Source organism: Ovis aries, chromosome 1 (genome assembly GCF_016772045.2).
Source record: "Ovis aries strain OAR_USU_Benz2616 breed Rambouillet chromosome 1, ARS-UI_Ramb_v3.0, whole genome shotgun sequence".
In the NCBI taxonomy this organism is placed as follows: domain Eukaryota; kingdom Metazoa; phylum Chordata; class Mammalia; order Artiodactyla; family Bovidae; genus Ovis; species Ovis aries.
Window position 1 is genome coordinate 250,333,273 of NC_056054.1, and position 15,615 is coordinate 250,348,887.

The 15,615-nt window shown below is 39.6% G+C and overlaps 1 protein-coding gene across 3 annotated transcripts in view; it reads left to right on the top strand.

The window, feature by feature from the left end:
• The window catches only part of COPB2 (COPI coat complex subunit beta 2), a 34,527-nt gene that overhangs the window by 15,696 nt on the left and 3,216 nt on the right, over nt 1-15,615 (top strand). For all 3 annotated transcript variants that reach the window (XM_042236348.1, XM_004003300.5, XM_060395284.1), the window contains 10 exons: nt 424-566; nt 839-1,038; nt 2,369-2,479; nt 5,495-5,583; nt 5,676-5,782; nt 7,067-7,210; nt 8,095-8,225; nt 8,482-8,689; nt 13,546-13,656; nt 14,745-14,959. In XM_042236348.1, coding sequence (XP_042092282.1) covers nt 424-566; nt 839-1,038; nt 2,369-2,479; nt 5,495-5,583; nt 5,676-5,782; nt 7,067-7,210; nt 8,095-8,225; nt 8,482-8,689; nt 13,546-13,656; nt 14,745-14,959 — 1,459 coding nt within the window. The remainder of the gene's footprint in view (nt 1-423; nt 567-838; nt 1,039-2,368; nt 2,480-5,494; nt 5,584-5,675; nt 5,783-7,066; nt 7,211-8,094; nt 8,226-8,481; nt 8,690-13,545; nt 13,657-14,744; nt 14,960-15,615) is intronic.

The following is a 15,615-nucleotide window of genomic DNA, read 5'->3' on the forward strand; positions in this document are numbered from 1 at the left end:
AGGGGAAAACGGAAAAAGCCTGTGCTTTGGAGTCTAAAAGCCCAGGATCAGATTCAGGCTCTGCCACTTCATAAACGTGTGGTTTGGGTACATTATGAAATGGGAATAGATACACCTACCTCATAGGATCGTAGTGAAAGAATGTGGAGAAATAACATAAAAAGCATCTGGCATGTAGTAGGCACTGTACCCAGGAATCCAGTCATTACTTCACACATAAAAATTACGTTTCTTTGTTTTAGCTTGTTATGCACTTTGTATTATATGTTTATGTTGCTTTATAAAGTCACAGACTACAGATCAAAAATGAAGCTTCCAGGAAGTGTGTTGTGTTTGAATATAAAGACTTCCACGTGGCTGGTCCACCTGATAGTTCACTGTTGGGTATTCAAGTCAAACGGCTGATTCACGTTGTTTTTTCAGGAACCGTACGTATTTGGCATTCAAGCACCTATCGCCTTGAGAGTACTTTGAATTATGGAATGGAGAGAGTATGGTGTGTGGCCAGCCTGCGAGGGTCCAATAACGTTGCTTTGGGCTATGATGAAGGGAGCATCATTGTTAAGGTAATCTCTCATTGCAGCATCTCTGAATAGGGTATACAGGGGGAGCAGTTTTCTTCTAAGTCACCAGCTTTGTTAAACTGGCACTCTGTCATTGAGCTATGTACTTAAAAGAGATTAGGTACTGGTGAGGAGAGTTAAGTGGAAGAAAGGAGCCCTTCATTAAATGAAAATAGAAAATGTTTATTTTGTTGTAAAAAAAACATTTGTTGATAAACAAATGTTTATCATTTGTTTTCCTTTTTGTGGCTTAAAGTCATTTGTCATTCCTTCAGCTTGGTCGGGAGGAACCTGCCATGTCCATGGATGCCAATGGAAAGATAATCTGGGCCAAACATTCCGAAGTCCAGCAGGCCAACCTAAAAGCAATGGGAGATGCTGAAATTAAAGATGGAGAAAGACTGCCACTGGCAGTAAAAGATATGGGCAGTTGTGAAATATACCCTCAGACTATTCAGCACAATCCTAACGGACGGTAAGCCACCACCAGAATCTCCCCCTGGGCCTATGTGTGTTTGCATATCCACAGCTTGTCCCAGCCCTGCCCTGTGACGCGCATTCTTCATTGAGCTTTTGCCCTGGCCTCAACACAGTGGCAGGCAGCCAGGCCTGTTGATCTTGTCTGCATGCACGGTGAAGCATAATTGTCTTCCTGGCCTTTCCCACTACACAGTTTTGAACAGTGGAATAATTTTGTACATACAAAATTTCATACATATTGGTATGCGTCCTTATGACATGTCCTATGCTCCTTCAAGAGCAAGAATCCTGTCTTACCCGAGACTTAGTAGGTGCTCTCTAAATATTTGCTGACTCATTGCTCTTAAGAAGAGTTGTGAGGTCTTTGTCTTTTGAAAAAGTTTTGGGAAAGGTAATAATTCTGCTTCTTCTCTGTAATTTGTATCATCAGCTTTGTTTCTCCCTTAAGATTTGTAAAGCGCTAAACATCTTGTGAAAGAACAGTTTCTCATACAATGAGTTTAAACGTGTAAACTTTAAAAATTACTTTATAGTAGATCTGAGCATTTTATAATGTTGTCCTGAGTATTAAAAAAGACCAAGTATATAAACCAAGTATGCTGCCTTGTTCAGTAAATGGTCTCCATAATTACTTGCAATAAAGTTTTCTTATGAAGAGTAAGAACACATTACATATTTTCCCCTTAATATCATAAAACAATTTTTGCTTAAATTTTACATTTCAGCTTTGGCAGTCTAATAACAGCCAATATGTCTGTTGAGAAAGTTTTGACTATGCAACATTCTTTTTTTCTTAACAAATGTTAAAAATACCCTGTTTGTTATAAATATCATAAATTTAACAGTCATTAAAAAGTGGGATAAGATATTTTCATTTATGTGAATGATCAGCTTTAAAATGATGGTAGCCTTGCAAGAAGATCATGCCTTTTTATTGTGTAGATGTAATGAGCAAAATGCCAGGTATCTGAGTACTCAATAAATGCCAGTTGAATTATTGGAGTCCTCTCCTATACGTCACCAGCCTTTCTTATCTTCCTGACCCTTTGTTTGTAAGAGAGGCCATTGCAATAATATTTTCAGCAGTAACCCCATCTTCATAATCTGCTTTTGATTTGTTGGGTGTAATATTTATGTCTAGCTCTGTATTCTAAGAAATATATAACTTTAAAAGATATTAGGTTCATTTGTAACAGTCAACTGAAATAACGTTTGTTATTAGAAATATTTCACCGTATTAGAAACAAGATAAATCATTGTTTTTTAACTTCTGCATGTCATTGGTCCTCTGTACTTCCCCCCACCCTGGCTTTTCTAACTTGTAGGTTTGTTGTGGTGTGTGGTGACGGCGAGTACATCATCTACACAGCAATGGCACTGAGGAACAAGAGTTTTGGGTCTGCCCAGGAGTTCGCGTGGGCCCACGATTCTTCAGAGTAAGTTTTGTCTGTGTCATATCAGCTGCCCCTGATTGCCAGTGGACATTCTGTGTGCAGCTGTATTGAAGAGGTCTGCAAGGCTCAGTAGGCTGTGCTGCTCCATGTTGAAGACCAGTTCTCACCAGACCTGTGTTGGAGGATTCAGTTCAGTTCAGTTCAGTTGCTCAGTTGTGTCCAACTCTTTGTGACCCCATGAACTGCAGCACGCCAGGCCTCCCTGTCCATCACCAACTCCCGGAGTTCACTCAAACTTATGTCCATCGAGTCAGTGATGCCATCCAGCCATCTCATCCTCTGTTGTCCCCTTCTCCTCCTGCCCGCAATCCCTCCCAGCATCAGAGTCTTTTCCAGTGAGTCAGCTCTTCGCATGAGGTGGCCAAAGTATTAGAGTTTCAGCTTTAGCATCATTCCTTCCAAAGAACACCCAGGGCCAGTCTCCTTTAGGATGGACTGGTTGGATCTCCTTGCAGTCCAAGGGACTCTCGAGAGTCTTCTCCAACACCACAGTTCAAAAGCATCAATTCTTCGGCACTCAGCTTTCTTCACAGTCCAGCTCTCACATCCGTACATGACCACTGGAAAAACCTTAGCCTTGGCTAGACCGACCTTTGTTGGAAAAGTAATGTCTCTGCTTTTAAATATGCTATCTAGGTTGGTCATAACTTTCCTTCCAAGGAGTAAGCTTCTTTTAATTTCATGGCTGCACTCACCATCTGCAGTGATTTTGGAGCCCCAAAAAATAAAGTCTGACACTGTTTCCACCGTTTCTCCACCCATTTCCCATGAAATGATGGGACCAGATGCCATGATCTTCGTTTTCTGAATGTTGAGCTCTAAGCCAACTTTTTCACTCTCCTCTTTCACTTTCATCAAGAGGCTTTTTAGTTCCTCTTCACTTTCTGCCATAAAGGTGGTGTTATCTGCATATCTGAGATTATTGATATTTCTCCCAGCAATCTTGATTCCAGCTTGTGCTTCTTCCAGCCAAGCGTTTCTCATGATGTACTCTGCATAGAAGTTAAATAAGCAGGGTGACAATCTACAGCCTTGACGTACTCTTTTTCCTGTTTGGAACCAGTCTGTTGTTCCATGTCTAGTTCTAACTGTTGCTTCCTGACCTGCATGTAGGTTTCTCAAGAGGCAGGTCAGATGGTCTGGTATTCCCATCTCTTTCAGAATAGTCAGGGGCAAATGTACAGCATGAGCTGCTTTTAACATTTTATACCCAGTTTTGAGCTGGCTCACTCAGTCTGACCCAATAATAAACTGGGGACCCAACACCTGTTTTTCCTTGGTGGAGCCCACGGCAGGGCTGAAGGCAGAGTAGGCCCTCAGATAAAGACCTTGGCAGGTCCCACCCCCACCCCAGAACCTGTATCCTGAGCTGCCGCTGCTGCCCTCATCTGAGCCACTTGGAGAGATGCTAGATTCTAATGTAATCATGATAAAAACTTAACATCATGAAAATGAGTTTTCATGATGTTACTTATCTCCCATTCTTAACAAATTCTGTCTGAATTAAAAATGTTCATAATTGTCTCATTAAAAACAGAAAAAAAATCTACCTCTCAATATTATACTAGATATTTACTGACTGGTTCCTTTTTGATTCCTGTTTGGTGCATGTAATAAACATGGGGGTTTTGGTTTTTTCCAGACTACACACTGAATTACATCTTCATAGTTTTCTTAGTTTGGTTTTCTCCGTATTTTGTGTTGCCTCTTCTGCCAACAATGGGGAACTTAGGCCTCAGCATTGCTCAGTAAGATGCATGCTTTTTAGTTTTTAACAAAAAGGTCACTGAGAGGTAAGATCTTTTCATCAATTTCCTAAATAAACTCATTTATGCACAGTTCTATATAGTAAAAAGTACTTTGTTACCTTGAGCACAGTTATAGTTCGTGAATTGCCATACCTCTCTCAGCACACGTCTCCCTCTGTTTTGATAGTTCCCTCTTTCAGGTTTATCCAGCCCAGACCCTCCCTGTTCAGCATCTTTCCTGTTGGAGCAAAGTACTTATTCCATCCCTTTCTCATATACTCTTGAATATCCAGTCATAGACCCCTTTCAAGAGAGAGGCCCGAATATACACAATTTATTAAGTTGTTGCTAAGCATGACTGACTAGTGAGCCACTTATAAAAGATGTGTTTTTTTAAGTTACTTTTTATTGAGGAATAATTTATACAAAATAAAAGGCACTGTTTTAAGTGTATCAGCGAATTTGGACAAATGGATGTAACCTATAACCACCAGCACAGTCAACATTTCTGTCACCTCAAAACCAATCCCCTTGTTTCTCTTACAGTCAGCATCCCACCCTTGTTCCCCACTAGATTAGATTTGTCTTCTTTAGGATTTCGTCAGTGGAGTTGTGCGGTATGTACTTGTCGTCTGGCTTGTTTTGCTCAGCATAATGTATTTGAGCTGCATCCATGTTGTTACATGGGCTTCCCAGATTGCTCAGTGGTAACGAATCTGCCTGCAATGCAGGATATGTGCGGGTTTGATCTCTTATCTGGGAAGATCCTCTGGAGAAGGAAATGGCTACCCACTCCAGTATTTTTACCTGTGGAATCCCATGGACAGAGGAGCCTGGCAGGCTACAGTCTGGGGCTGCAAAGGGTCAAACACGACTGAGCGACTAAACAGCAGCTTGTTGCATGGATCTATAACTGGCTCCCTTTTGGGCAGAGTAGTAGTCCATTTTATGCGTAGACGACAGTTGGTTTACTCATTCACCTGTTGAAGGACATTTGGATCTTATAAAATGGTTTGTAAGCCCTAGTAATTTGTATAATAGACATTGTGAAGCCTGTTCATTATTTGTCCAACTGTAAGCAGTTCACTGATCTCTTAGGAAAAAAATATATTAGTGAATCTTCAGATATTAATTTTATATTTTTGTGTAATTCACTACTTAAATACATGTGAAGATACTTGTAATATTTGGTGGAATTACAGTTTAGTGTATATGTAATAGGTTATGATTGCTTTCCTTTTCCCCACAGATATGCAATAAGAGAGAGCAACAGTGTTGTAAAGATATTTAAGAACTTTAAGGAAAAAAAATCATTTAAACCAGACTTTGGAGCTGAAAGTAAGTGCTGTTTATATTTGATACAATTTTAGAAACTTTGTAATCGCTCAAAAACATCTAAAGATCTGAAAATATTTTGTTGTTCTTTGTAGGTATCTATGGAGGCTTCTTACTGGGAGTCAGGTCTGTAAATGGTTTAGCTTTCTATGACTGGGAAAATACGGAACTCATACGCAGAATTGAAATTCAACCCAAACACGTGAGCTTCCGTCTTTGCTATTGTTGGAATGTACCTCTTTGTGACAAACTCTGGGTCCCTGAGGCCAAGAAATACCCTGGTACCCTGCTGTCCCTGTCCCATTGTGCTGGACATGGGGCCATTTACCTCAGGATTGCGTTAAAAAGGAAGATTGGGGTATTTGAATAAGGCAGTAGATGTTGGGCTTTTTGAAAAGTATAAAGAGCTGTACAGATACCAAGTGCTAGTCTTATTTTAAATGGCTTTAATGCTTTGAAGAGGAAAAGTCAATGAGTTCTTGGCGTGGCAAGACCTGCAAGTCTCCCACTCAGTTCAGAAAGCCTTTGCCTACGTTACCTGATAACGGCTATTTAAACTTTAGGTGGCCTTTCACCAGCGACAGTTTTCTACCTTTAGATCTGCCTGCTTCTTTGAGAGCTTTCATTGTCAGGAAGTTATCTCTGGAGACAGGTATCTCCCAGGGTCCTAGTTCTGAGTTCTAGAGTCTGCATTCTCAGCAAGGGGGGCATCATCCTTAAGGAGACAGACATCAGTTCCTGAAACCAGTCGATGAGAAAAAGTACTCTGTTCTGTCTGTAAAGCATAGATGTTCATATGTTCATACATGTTACGAGCTTGTGTACTGTGTGTATGTTTATGTATTACATAATGTATAGATGGATAGTGGGCGTCCCTGGTGGCTCAGTCAGTAACGAATCTGCCTGCAATATAGGAGACCTGAGTTTGATCCCTGAGTTGGAAAGATCCCCTGGAGAAGGGAACGGCTACCCACTCCAGTATTCTTGCCTGGAGAATTCCGTGGACAGAGGAGCTTGGCAGGATACTCTCCATGGGGCTGCAAAGAGTCGACATGACTGAGCAGCTTTCACTTTCAGATGTGTAGTATCTGTGATAATAAAACTTGATAAAGGAAAGCGATTGGGAAACAATGCCTAAAAAAGGTTTGGGGTGGGGGTCATAATGGGGGTGGGAGGGAGGGAGAAACACTGTTGAAGAGCAGCTGGGAATATTCTCGTGCTCCTCTGAATCTCAGTGCACCCGGGACCTACTGCCAGCATTTCTTCCTGCCTCCCTTAGGGCTTTCCATTTCTGTACATAAAGTAGCAGCGCCCTGTCCACCCTCCCAAATGTGTGTGTGTGTGTACATATATATGTATCAGATTAAGTGCTTACTTATTATCCTAATGTAAGAAGATAAGTCTTGTAGGAAACAGCATATGCAGTTTGTCACATTCATATAGACTCTAAAATCGTTTATCTGGGTTTTTGTTTGTCATGTCACAGATTTTCTGGTCTGACTCTGGAGAGCTAGTCTGTATCGCAACTGAGGAGTCATTTTTTATCCTTAAATATCTGTCAGAAAAAGTCTTGGCTGCACAGGAAACACATGAAGGAGTTACTGAAGATGGCATTGAAGACGGTTTTGAGGTAATTGCATCAATAAAACTTCAGCTTTGTTTTTAAATGAATTATGTACTTACAGCTGAACTTCACTCATTGTAACATTTTATTATAAATTAGGTTTGGGAAAACTTAATAAACATTTAAGGGGTTACGGTAAAATGTGAAAATTAAAGTCTTGGCTCAAAGATCAGGGTCTGAAAGTATTTGTTAAAAGAGATTTGTGCTTTGATTATAGGAAATCTTTAGACCAACTTTGACAGTTTTTCAGTAAGGAAGTTAGAAGTTGTTATGGTCCTAAGACAGTTTAGCTAGAGTTATTTAAAATGGGTTTTCAAGCAGAGGGAGCCTAGCCTGGTGCTCTTCGATGACTTAGAGGGGTGGAACTTGGCGGGGAAGGGATGGGAGCTCAAGAGGGAGAAGATATATATATTCATTATGGCTGATTCACTTTGTTGCACCACAAAAACCAATACAATATTGTAAAGCAATTTTCCTCCATTTAAAAAGTAAATTAAAATAAGAGAGTCTATAATTATCTTTAAAAAAATAAATTAAATGAACTTCCAAATATAAAGATAAATCATCCATGGTGGAGGTATCTTAGAAGATTTTATGAAGTACTTATTATGCCAGTCTCATGTATGTTAGGAATTTCGATCAGCACTTTCTTAGATTATAGCTTTGGCTCAACGGTGAGACTTAACATTATAGGTGCTCATCCAGGAATCTGTTCTTAAATGAATAAAGAAGATAGACATTCCAAGAAAGATTTTCTTTCTTGAAGTAGGATTCTTTCTTTGCATCTCTTTCTCTATCTGTCACCCCTAATTATATTCAGCTTTTTATTATTGACAGTTTGTTATTTGTTGTTGAATAAGATAATAACAGGCTTCATTTTCTTTCTGTAGGTTCTTGGTGAGATTCAGGAAATTGTGAAAACAGGGCTGTGGGTAGGCGATTGCTTCATTTACACAAGTTCTGTGAACAGATTAAATTATTATGTCGGAGGAGAAATAGTCACCATTGCCCACTTGGACAGGTAGCTGACTATCATTTTGCTTTTGTTTTTAACATCCTAAATTTAAAAGTATACTTTAAAAATAAAACCAGTTGCTGGCTTGTTACAATGATAGGCCTGGTTTTTTAGTTTTATGGTTTTAATAGGTGGCAATTGCTAACTAAAACTGTATCAATCAAATGAAAAGATTATGAGCAAGAGGCAGAGTGAGGGAGGGCGGGAGAGAGTATATACTGATTTGGGCTTAATTCTAAATTAGTTTCCATTTCTCTTACAGGACGATGTATCTCCTGGGCTATATTCCTAAAGACAACAGGCTTTATCTGGGGGATAAGGAACTGAACATTGTTAGCTACTCCCTGCTGGTTTCAGTGCTGGAGTACCAGACAGCCGTCATGCGGAGGGACTTCAGCATGGCTGATAAGGTCCTCCCGACCATCCCGAAAGAGCAGAGGACCAGAGTTGCACACTTCTTGGAAAAGCAGGTAAGGGGGGTTGTTTGTTTATTTGTGTGTGTTTTTAAAGCCAGCAATTTGAAAGAATGTTTGTATGAGTTTGAAGAACTTTATTTCTTAATTGTCACTGATTTCCTTATGGCAGTGGACTTTCTCTTATAAATTTAAGTCACTTGTTAATATGCTTCCCTCTCCTTTCTCATAGTCCTTCATATCCCCTTTATATGTTGAAGGTGATTAATTAGTCTTCCCTTTCTGTAGACTTCTTTTCCATTCTATCAGTATTTTCATTTCTATGCTGTATTTTTCTCTCTCCTAGCTAGCTTCTCTCTTTCTGTAAAATACACATCAAATTTATCATTAGTGCTGAGTGTTTTCCTTAAAGTAGCATTTTCATAATCAAAGTTGGTTTATTCTTGAAACATAGTTGATTTACAGTGTTGAGCCTGTCTGCTGTATATGACTCAGTTATACACAAATATACATTCTTTTTTTTATAATCTTTTCCATTGTGGCTTATTGCAGAATATTGAATATAGTTCTCTGTGCTATACAGTAGGGTGTTGTCTATCCATTCTATACAAAATGGTTTGCACCTACCAACCCCAAACTCCTAGTCCATCTCTCTCTCTCTCTCCCCTCCTAGGCAACCACAAATCTGTTCTCTACGTCTATGAATCTGTTTCTGTTTCTTAAATAGATTCATTTGTGCCATATTTTAAATTCCACATATAAGTGATACTACGTGATATTTGTCTTTGTCTTTCTGACTTACTTCACTTAGTATGATAACCTCTAGACCCATTGGCATTATTTCATCCTGTTTATGGCTGTGTAGTATACCATTGTATCTATGTATCACATCTTTATCTAGTCCTCTGTCAGTGGACATTTTGGTTGTTTCTGACTTTTGTGGAAAGTGCTGCTTTAAAATCCAAGTTATATGCACAAAAGCTTTGCAAGGCTTAGGAAAACACAGCCCTCTCCCTTCTCTCATTTATGCTCCCTAGTGGTAATCACTTTTAATTCTTTTAGCTGACTATGGGCATTCATTTCCACATGTTTAACATGCTTGTTATATTGCTGTTTCTCAGTTTTAGGTATTTCTTGGGACTTCACACTCTGTAGAAAATGAAGAATTTATCTTTCTTTCACTCCCCCTGCTTCAACAACCTACATGCCACTTAAATCGTTACATCATAATTTTTATTAGATCAGTATCCATTGTTTATATTATTATGACTATTTAAACGCTGTTCACAGCTGAGCCATATCTTGGGCTTCCCTGGTGGCTCAGAGGTTAAAGCATCTGCCTGCAACGCGGGAGACCCGGGTTCGATCCCTGGGTCGGGAAGATCCCCTGGAGAAGGAAATGGCAACCCACTCCAGTACTCTTGCCTGGAGAATCCCATGGAGGGAGGAGCCTGGTGGGCTACAGTTCGTGGGATCGCAAAGAGTCGGACACGACTGAGCGACAAACTACTAACTACTACTTCCCTGAGTTAATAACTGATTCTTTTATTAACTTTGCTATTCTGTGTGTTGAGGGTTTTTCCTCCTACTCTGCTGCTTCTCCAGATTTCCTTGCTATCTCCTTTCGTGTGTTCAGTCTGCTTCAGGCTCAACTGACTTTTTCCCTCATCATGGGTATCCCCTCCCCATCATGTTGGGGCCTCCCTTTGGCTTGAGCCATTGTTTCCTGTATCCCCTGTCTTCTTTGCTGGTTTATTCCCTCATTTTGCTGGAGTATGTCCTTCAGTAGTTTTCTGAGAAAAGGGTTTTTTATTGATAGGAAGTAAATATTTTTGTGACCTTGCATATCTGAAAGTGCCATTGTTCTATCCTAGAACATACTTGGCCACTTAACTGGATATAGAATTCTAAGTTGGAGATAGTTTTCTCTCAGAATTTTGAGGAAAAAATTCTATTTTGTCTTCTAGTTTCTAGTTATTGTTGAAGTCTAAACCATTTGTATTCCTGATTCTTGGTACCTGATCTGTTTTTTCTCTTTGGAAGTTTTTTGGATCTTGTTCCTCTTGTTCTGTAATGCTATCATGATGGTGGGCCCTGGTTTAGGGGTCAGTTATCATTCATTCTGCTGGGTATTAGATAAGCTCTCTTAATTGGAAGCTCATTCCTTCATTTTTGAGAGATTTTGTTGAATCATGTTTCTATTGATTTCCTCCCTGTATTTTCCATATTCTCTCCGTGGAACTGTTATTCAGATGTTGGGCTTCTTGCACTGGTTTTCTCATTTTGTTATTCTTGAACTTTTAAAATCTTGTTTATGGATCAGAGTTTCTTCATACCCTCTGTTAGGGTATAAGTGATAGCTGAAGTTTTCTTTTTCCCTTATTGGTATGCTTTCTTCAGTACTGTTACTGGTTCTGCTATTATTGGTTTGATTTCTGTCTTTCCTTTTAAAGATTTTCCTCAGGTATCTGATGGTCTTTGCGCACTCGTTTAAGAGTGGAGGTCTAAGAAACAGGTCAAAAGATCTGAGTTTATGGGTGAACTTACTGAGTATGAACTTAAAATATGTGATGTAGCTGGGCCGTTTGATTGGGAAACCTCAATGTCAGTATCTTCATGTAATGAATTTGTTCATTTAGTAAATTTAATGAGCACTTAATATTGTACCAACCACTGCTCAGGCTGGCATATAATTCTCATTGACATTTTAGTATTTTTAAGTCTAGCCCCTTTGACTGGTTAGTTTACAGAGAAGCTCCCCAATCACCATCATTCTGGTGGGGAGTAGAGTACAGCTTGGTGTCTCAGTATTTAGTATTTCACACATTTAGTTAAGTATGCATTCTTATAATCTCCTGTTTTCCTTTTGCCACTTAGTATTCCTTCGGGTTTATAGGTATCCCTCAGGCTGGAGACCCTCTAGTTTACCTTCTCTAGAAAACAGGCCTTGTCTTCCATGTGTGTTGAGAGGATGTGGGGAGGCGTGAGGAACTGGGGTGTCTGACTGCTTCTTATATAGACCTAGGCAGTTTGATTTCTTTGCTGGCTTTAATACTGCCCTTCACAAGACACTGCTGAGGTGTGAATTGAGTTATTTCTATCCTGTCTTGACTCCAGATTTAGGGATTAGTCTTCTTTAGTGTTTTAACTCGGAAAAGGCAATGGCACCCCACTCCAGTACTCCTGCCTGGCAAATCCCATGGATGGAGGAGCCTGGTAGGCTGCAGTCCATGGGGTCACTAAGAGTCGGACATGACTGAGCGACTTCACTTTGACTTTTCACTTTCATGCATTGGAGAAGGAAATGGCAACCCACTCCAGTGTTCTTGCCTGGAAAATCCCAGGGACGGGGGAGCCTGGTGGGCTGCCGTCTATGGGATCGCACAAAGTTGGACACGACTGAAGTGACTTAGCAGCAGTGTTTTAACTGAATGTTTATTTCAGTGAGTTTAACTCCTTCACCAGCTTTCAAGCTTCACAAAGTGTTATTAATACTGATTTCTCCTCTGCCTTTTTCTGTGTCCTTGGGAGTTTATGCTTTAAATTGTCATTTCAGTGGGGATTTGGAGGAAAACAAAAGTAAACATATATAGTCACCTCATTTCTTTGCTTCACCTACATCTGACTAGTTCTATAGATTTTCTATCCTCCACTCTTGGATTGTATATTGTCTACATTAGTGCTAGGGGAGAAAAGGAGTAATGCAGATTATTCAGAATTCCTTGTTACATTGTACTCAGGAGTGAGTGGAGGGAGGATCAGCTTGTATAGTCTGGGAACTTATTTTGAGCACAGTAATACAGCCATGCTGACTATCTAGTGAGACAGAACTGTCCAATTTCTGCATCCTGACCTAACAGAGCATTCACCCTCAGTCTGAGGAAGTCTTCTGCAGCTTGAACTTTTTGTCTCATTATATCAGTCCCCTGGAGCTGAAGAACTTGCCCATAGGGCAGACCCCATCAGCACTGTCTTGAGGGAGAAGCTAATATAGTGATTATAGTGGTTGGCTTAAAAGTTTGTTTCTGATGACTGACTGGAGCATAGGAAGGAGGTTTTAGACTTCTGCCCTCTGCAATACTTGCTGATGAGTAAACTGGACATGAGACCAACAGTAAAGGCATAGGTAATGACACCTAATCAGTGTCTGGACCTGGAAGCAAAATGTTTGCTAAATGACCTGCGGATTATTGAAAATTGTCAAGTTTTACATTTAACTTTCCTTTCTCTGAGCACTTCCCTGGTGGCTCAGACGGTAAAGCGTCTGTCTACAATGCGGGAGACTGGGTTCAATCCCTGGGTCGGGAAGATTCCCTGGAGAAGGAAATGGCAACCCACTCCAGTACTCTTGCCTAGAAAATCCCATGGACAGAGGAGCCTGGTGCAGGCTACTGTCCATGGTGTTGCAAAGAGTCGGACACGACTGAGCGACTTCACTTTCACTTTCTTTCTCTGAGGCCCAGGTCTAGATCTCTAAGGCCCAGCTTGGGCAATTACAGACAGCTAGGTATATACTACTGTGCCTTTTTTAAAAAAATGGTTCTTATTCAGTCAACCTTCCAGAATCATTTTTCATGTTTACTTTTATACTTCTAAATTTTACTAGTTGTTTAACTTGAGTTTATCAAGCATTGGTCGGCTTCCATGCTTAGAAAACAGGCGTGCAGCTGAATTTTGTCTGCCCTGTATGTTCTTACCAGTTGATTTAACGGCTCCTTAATTTTTCTGCCTTCTTATTGAAGAGTAGTTATTGTTGTTGTTACTTTTGTTTAAGTAACGGGGCTTCCAATGTCAGCAGCGTATTTAGTTTTGAGGGGAAAATGGATTATTTGCCGTGTGTATGCACTGAATATGTAGACTACACACACAGGTTTTGCTGTACATAAACACACACATATATCTTATCTGTTCAGGGCTTCAAGCAGCAAGCTCTTACAGTATCCACAGACCCTGAGCATCGCTTTGAACTTGCTCTTCAGCTTGGAGAACTAAAAATTGCATACCAGTTAGCAGTGGAAGCAGAGGTATGTACTAATTTATGATTGATTGTAACTCATGGAAAAGTCAGTAGGTACGTGTTTATTGTAAGTTGTGTTACTAAAGTTTTCTGAAATGCAAATTAGTAAACTCATTTTGGTGAGGTTATTGCCTTTCTTTGGTCTTTTTAAAAATGATTAGTTATTTCTATATTCTTATTAATATATTCTTAGCATTCTAATTAAAGCTAAAGTTTGTTTTTTTATCTTACATGGGATCTATTTTGGAAGAGAAGAAACGCTGGAAGATAGTAGTTAAAGGAATCTGGAACTTTCAAAGAATGCAGACACAGCAGTAATTTGTCAGTAATCCAAGCTAGTGAGGAAGATGTTGGTTTTAAAGAAGGGTTCTGACATTTTGAGACAGTTTAATGACATTTTTATGGGTTGTATATTGAGGGCTTCCGTTATGGTTTCAATCTAGCTTTTACAGGTAAATTCATTTCAGATGTACTAAAGAAATTTTAGCTATGTTAAGATTATCCAAATGAGCAGCATTTTATTTGATTTCTGAGAAGCTACCAATGACAAAAATAATATTTATTACTAAATATTTAAGGACATAAAATCTTTTTTCTATTCTTTTAAAAAATAGTTGTAAATCATTCCTTAAATTACAATCTAATTACCTTAAAACGTATTAGTTTTAGTTTCACTGTATAATTACAAAATAAAAATATACTGGGCTAATAATTATTCATACAGCATTAAAATTGATTTGTGTTTGAATTAATTTTGTATCTGAATAGTTTCCATTTCCTGATTATATATTTTGTCATTCCAATGGCACCCCACTCCAGTACTCTTGCCTGGAAAATCCCATGGACGGAGGAGCCTGGTAGGCTGCAGTCCATGGGGTCGCGAAGAGTCGGACACGACTGAGCGACTTCACTTCACTGTTCTTATTTTGACTGACAGAACCAACTTAACAAGCACAGCTCAGTATACATAAAACATATCTTTTATAATTATAGAAAACATAAAATTGTAATGCTCAGATTAACAGAATAATGTTGGTATTGGAAATTCAGATGTTTATTTAAAAGCTATTTTAATGTGGAAACTCTTTCTTACAGTCAGAACAGAAGTGGAAGCAGCTTGCTGAGCTCGCCGTTAGTAAGTGCCAGTTTGGCCTGGCCCAGGAGTGCCTGCATCATGCACAGGACTATGGGGGTCTGCTGCTTCTGGCCACTGCCTCTGGTAACGCTAGTATGGTGAGCAAGCTAGCAGAGGGAGCAGAGAGAGACGGCAAGAATAATGTGGCTTTCATGAGCTACTTTTTACAGGGCAAGTAAGTATGAACCCAAGGTCTAAAGGTGGGCAGAGTAATGAGAAGCACTGTCTGCACTGACTTTTGAGGGTGGTCTTTTGAGAAGAATGTGAAGAGGAAACCCTGGAGAGTGCACTGATGCCTGGCTAGGGGCTATTGCTGGTAGGAGCAGGCAGGGGGACAGGGCTGCTTCAGCAAAGGATGCTTTTACCACAGTTGGTCTAAATGTTTGAGCAGAGTTGAGCTTCAGGGAAGGTCAACTGGGAGAAATGTTAAACCCCTTTCTCAATAGCCCTGCCACTTCCTGGCTAAGGTATTTTATTTAATGACAGCAAGAGGCTGTCATTTGGTACCTGAATGTTGCAGGTGATTTTGCCCAAATTGAATGATCTGTTTACAACAAAAATTAAGGGGGATCAGGATGCCAGTTACTAGTTACTAACTAGTAACTAGATTTGCATTTAAAGCATTAAAATGTCATATATTTTCAAAAGTGTAGCAGTTAGTACATATCAGATCTTTTCATTAGTTGACCATTATGGAATAAAATGCAGAAGTGTTCATTAATTTTGCCTTACAGACTTTCTGAACCTCACAGTTAATCATAAAAACTTTGAATGTATATGTATTTTATAACATATGTATGCATACATTTATATACCTGTGAGAAAAGGTCT